At 34.0% G+C, this 5,000-nt stretch overlaps 2 protein-coding genes across 3 annotated transcripts in view; one reads left to right on the top strand and one right to left on the bottom strand.

Annotated features, from left to right (window-relative positions):
• The window catches only part of LOC125036084 (phospholysine phosphohistidine inorganic pyrophosphate phosphatase-like), a 5,322-nt gene extending 2,348 nt beyond the window's left edge, over positions 1–2,974 (bottom strand). The window contains exons 1-3 of one of the 2 annotated variants that reach the window (XM_047628474.1): positions 2,918–2,963; positions 1,037–1,151; positions 1–3 (exon numbers count right to left, since the gene is read on the bottom strand). The exon at positions 1–3 is cut by the window's left edge and continues 134 nt beyond it. In XM_047628474.1, the coding sequence (XP_047484430.1) occupies positions 1–3; positions 1,037–1,099 (66 nt within the window). In that variant the 5' untranslated portion in view covers positions 1,100–1,151; positions 2,918–2,963. Of the gene's footprint in view, positions 4–1,036; positions 1,152–2,917 lie in introns of both variants that reach the window. The other variant, XM_047628476.1, reaches the window with a different exon arrangement.
• A 143-nt stretch (positions 2,975–3,117) lies between these two features.
• Positions 3,118–5,000, top strand: part of LOC125036013 — a 10,379-nt gene continuing 8,496 nt past the window's right edge. Inside the window, exons 1-3 of the mRNA XM_047628364.1 lie at positions 3,118–3,390; positions 4,237–4,464; positions 4,679–4,888. Of these exons, the coding sequence (XP_047484320.1) occupies positions 3,139–3,390; positions 4,237–4,464; positions 4,679–4,888 (690 nt within the window). The 5' untranslated portion in view covers positions 3,118–3,138. The remainder of the gene's footprint in view (positions 3,391–4,236; positions 4,465–4,678; positions 4,889–5,000) is intronic.

Raw genomic sequence — 5,000 nt, 5'->3', positions numbered from 1 at the left:
CCTCTAGAAAGGGAGAGATCAATTTCAGGAATTATTAATCATTTACATTAATTATAATGGTTGTGTTAAGTTAAGCTTTTGGGGAAGAGTACTGATACTAGACCTAAACCTCTATAATAACCCTCTTTACTTTAGTTATTACTGTTATCATATCAGTTAAAAAATACTTGATAATATATAATTATCCTTATTCTGTATGTACTCATTCCTATATATTTGTGATAAAGTAATGGTATTCTACTTATAACTAAACATTAATAACTTTCCTGTTTGCTGTTGCTGTTTCAGAGCAGCCTCCTATTTTATAGTTTACTATTCTTTAAATGTAAATTCTGTTTGACTCATAGAAATACATACTCCTCAACCCAAATTACCACACTGTCAAAAAGTGGTTCCAGTTACTAATTATCCCTTTAACCCAATTAGCATGAGTGGCAAGACTACAATGCCATGCCTGCTGGAATAAAAGTTCAACTATTGTCTTTACACACAGATGGCTCTACTAGTGCTTAGTTGCCAAAGAGTCAATTATTAGTCTTACCTATCTCACCTGTTTACCCTCTTCCTTGAGTTTTTGAAAGCTTCATTTCTATCATTTTATTGTCTTTAATGTTATTAACATTTTAATAACAATTTAGTAAACAATGTCAATATCAATAATATTGGAAAAAAAAAAAAAAAAATCCCACAAACTGAAGGAATGGGGAAATCAAGCGCAGTCACTAGGGCCTAGTGATAGACTCCTTGGTGGGTGAGCACACAGGGAGCCATCTGTGTGTAACAAAATTCACAAAAATCTACAGTGGACAGTACATAAACCCACAGACATTGGATTAAACAATGATCTACACTCTACAGTTTACAGGAACAATGTTCCCTTCCTAGAGGCTGAGAGATTCATTCCTCACTCACAAAACAGATTTCTACTTCTGTAAATGAAGAAAATACACATCAAATTAATGCCTTCAAGTACACCACATCACCTTACAATATATAATCAAACCAAAAATCAACATAAAAGCTATTAAATCATTACCTTGGTGTAAATACAAGACACCCACTGCTGTTTTGGTGCTAATGCCTTACACAGACAAAACATGGCGTTATCATCAGATAAATAATTAAATTCTTCCTAGACTTGTTGCCCTATTCTGTAAATCAGATATCTGGTAAATATTTTAAGGTAATGAATAAGTTAATGAATAAATTTAAATAATATTATCAGCAAAAAAAAAAATCATATGATATTATCAACCTTTCTCATTGCCATTCCTATGAAGAAGAAGAAGAAGAAGAAGAAGAAGAAGAAGAAGAAGAAGAAGAAGAAGAAGAAGAAGAAGAAGAAGAAGAAGAAGAAGAAGAAGAAGAAGAAGAAGAAGAAGAAGAAGAAGAAAAGAAGAAGAAGAAGAAGAAGAAGAAGAAGAAGAAGAAGAAAAGAAGAAGAAGAAGAAAAGAAGAAGAAGAAGAAGAAGAAGAAGAAGAAGAAGAAGAAGAAGAAGAAGAAGAAGAAGAAGAAGAAGAAGAAGAAGAAGAAGAAGAAGAAGAAGAAGAAGAAGAAAAGAAGAAGAAAAGAAGAAGAAAAGAAGAAGAAGAAGAAGAAGAAGAAGAAGAAGAAGAAGAAGAAGAAGAAGAAGAAGAAGAAGAAGAAGAAGAAGAAGAAGAAGAAGAAGAAGAAGAAGAAGAAGAAGAAGAAGAAGAAAAGAAGAAGAAAAGAAGAAGAAAAGAAGAAGAAAAGAAGAAGAAGAAGAAGAAGAAGAAGAAGAAGAAGAAGAAGAAAAAAAGAAGAAAAGAAGAAGAAAAGAAGAAGAAAAGAAGAAGAAGAAGAAGAAGAAGAAGAAGAAGAAGAAAAAAAGAAGAAAAAAAGAAGAAAAGAAGAAAAGAAGAAGAAGAAGAAGAAGAAGAAGAAGAAGAAGAAGAAGAAGAAGAAGAAGAAGAAGAAGAAGAAGAAGAAGAAGAAGAAGAAGAAGAAGAAGAAGAAGAAAAAAATTATAGGTGCATCTGAGATATCAGCATTTCGTAATGAGCGGGAAATATGTATAAATGCATGTGTAAATGCATAAGAAAATATATATACATATATGTCAGTCAGTCAGCCAGTCAAGTCAGTCAATGTGTATGAGCTAACACTATCTGGTATCCCTACTTGGTATTATTCAAATGACACCTGCCACCAGACCTAAAAAATCAAGACATCTGCAACAGTAATGAGCACTATATTAATTAGAAACACAAGAGCTATCAGAAAAACTTCTTGTTAGGCATCATTTCCAAATTTACCCCCTACACCCATGGGATTGCCATTGGCCTTCATACCCATTTCCACAGCCTGCATACTCACTGAGGTTCCGGCCAAGACAGGCGTGTCTATAAATTTCACCAAGAAGAGCTAGTACACCTCCCAGCACTTAACTGATATGCTCTTTATTGTCATTATATATATATATATATATATATATATATATATATATATATATATATATAAATATATATATATGTAAGGGTCCAGTTTCATCCAACCGTCTTTTATACACAAAATAATATATGCAAACGAAAGAGCAAATAAATCTGAGAAACTTTTCGTCTATGTACTTCCGTCGCAATTCAAAAATATCGAAGTTATTAAACACGAAAGTGTCTGAGAGCACGAAATGAAAAACTATCTCAATATTTTAAAAAGCGTGAAATATAAAAAAGACCAAAATCATAAACACATCAACCTTTTAATACCAATACAACAAATAGTCGTTGATATGCCCGGCACTACACTGCCAACACACATCGACACCAATACACAACAACACCAAGAATACGACGTTTATATGTGACTAACACATAAGCTGAAATAGTCAGCATAATAATTTACAGAATTGATTCACATGCCACAAACAAAGAAGCCACAAATTTTAATATAAAACACCTGCAAATCAAAAACTCCTCGTTCTTGCGGTGTGGGAGGTGGGGGTGTAACGGACCATTCAACAATGCATGAGTATCGAAAATATATATATATAAGCAAGCTTCCATCTAACACTCCATTAACCAAAAACAATATTATAAATACTTTGTATTGAAGACACATTAATCTATACGCCAATTAACAAAAATAATTACCTCCAGCCCGAATTAAATCAAGGTTGAATGCGCTTTGTTTACACCTGTAGTTCCCTCTCCGGCCGACAGGTGGCAGCACCCAACGGCCGCCGGAAGTTCCCACAGAATTCAAAAGCTTCCTTGAAAGTCACTCGCGTCGCCTCGCGTTTTCTTGGACTTCCCTCGCCTCAGTCTCCCCGTGTTTGCCTGGAATTTCTGCTGGATGGGAAGATGGAGAACATAGAGGCTTGTTCGAAGACCAAATCGGTGCTGAGCGTCCTCGGGCCCATAGCGAACCAGGTGGAGTTAAATCGTTTTTTTTTTTTATTTAGAACTTCTAGGTTTTGTTTAAATTTATCAACTTTTCACATTTGTTTGACAATTTGCAAATTAATAGTGTTTCATCATTTAATAGATAGTAGAGAGATGCTGATGCAGGAATTTAAGTGTTATATTTGTAAAATACCGAATACAATTTTATTACGTAAGAATGATTTTATATTTCCTTGCTTGGATGATATTGATTCTCAAATCAGATATTTAGAGTATTGAGCTATTTTAGAAAGTGAACAATCGGCTAATAATTAAATTAATTCATTAAGACATATTGTAGTTATTTAGAATGATAATGAAACAATAACCGATTTCCAGTTAAAATGTTAGTAAAACTGTTACTGATTAAGCTGAAAATAGTAATAATGATAGGTAATTAATTTAGTCTGGATACTTTTTTGCCTTTTTAGTTATATTCAAAATTTGCTACATAATGACTGTAACATTAGCACTTTTTCCTTTAATAATGATACCTTCTCCTTATTACCTGTTATCCAGGAAGCATTTTTTTTAAATATTCATAATTCAGTAACACTATCACAGTGATAGAAATGCATTTCTTATTCAGGGCCTTCCACTAATACTCAAGTTGTTCATGTTCCTGCTGATTGCCTAATAATGAAGTTGATATTGTCAGTCAACTCAGTCAGCATTTCAAGTAGAAAAGAAATTAGAATTAGATAAACTGGTAACCAACTTAAGACATACAAATTTTTAGAATGTATTCTTGATGCAATGATTGCTATTAGTTATATTACTTTATCAGATAATGCCTTAAACATGTAAAGGAAACAAAATTCTAATCAATCATAGGTTGTGGAGCTGAAGACCCGCCAGGGTATTGTGTGCGATGCATCCACAGTGATGAATCTTCTGAAGCAATGTCAGGCACTAGAGTCTTCGTGTGCTCTGCTTGCAACACGCCTTTCAGCCTATGCCCTGGCCCACAAGGATGACATGCTCACCACTGAGGCCAAGAAGCTAAAGACTCAACTAGAGAAGATTGCTGTCTCTCTCACAGATGTCACAAGGGATCTCCATGTATGTACACTTCTATAAGTAGTAAATGCCATCTCAGAATTTATTGTTTATGTTAATAAATATATGAGAGTAAATGTTAGTGCTAAAGAGTAATACTTGATCTAGTGTGCATTGCCAAACTTAAAAGACATGCTAATGTTTTAATACTTAATATTTGTTAAATGAATCCACAGTAAGTAGGTAAAAACTAATTCATATATACATTGCTTCCCAGCGAGGTGACGTTGGAGTCCGTGACAATGAAGATGTTTGGGCAGACATAGTGGAGGACACGGAGCAGTTGTTGTCCATACTGACAGAAGCACTGTTAGCATGGGACAAGGCGCAGATAAGGAGAATCAGCAAAGCAGTCACATTCTTACAGGAAGCCTTGTCACGCCTGCAGGAAACCAGAAGTATTCAGCGACTTCCAGAAGATTTTCAGGCAAGCTCTATAATTATGACTTAAATTTTACACAATCATCTGAAAGTCTTTATATAATTGTCTTTAGTTTTAAAATATTGTGCTTTCATGGCTGCTGAGCTTACACAAGTGA

This window comes from Penaeus chinensis, chromosome 20, assembly GCF_019202785.1.
Source record: "Penaeus chinensis breed Huanghai No. 1 chromosome 20, ASM1920278v2, whole genome shotgun sequence".
NCBI classification, from domain to species: Eukaryota; Metazoa; Arthropoda; class Malacostraca; order Decapoda; family Penaeidae; genus Penaeus; species Penaeus chinensis.
The sequence above is the reverse complement of the archived record's forward strand: the minus strand, read 5'-3'. Positions and strand labels throughout refer to the sequence as shown.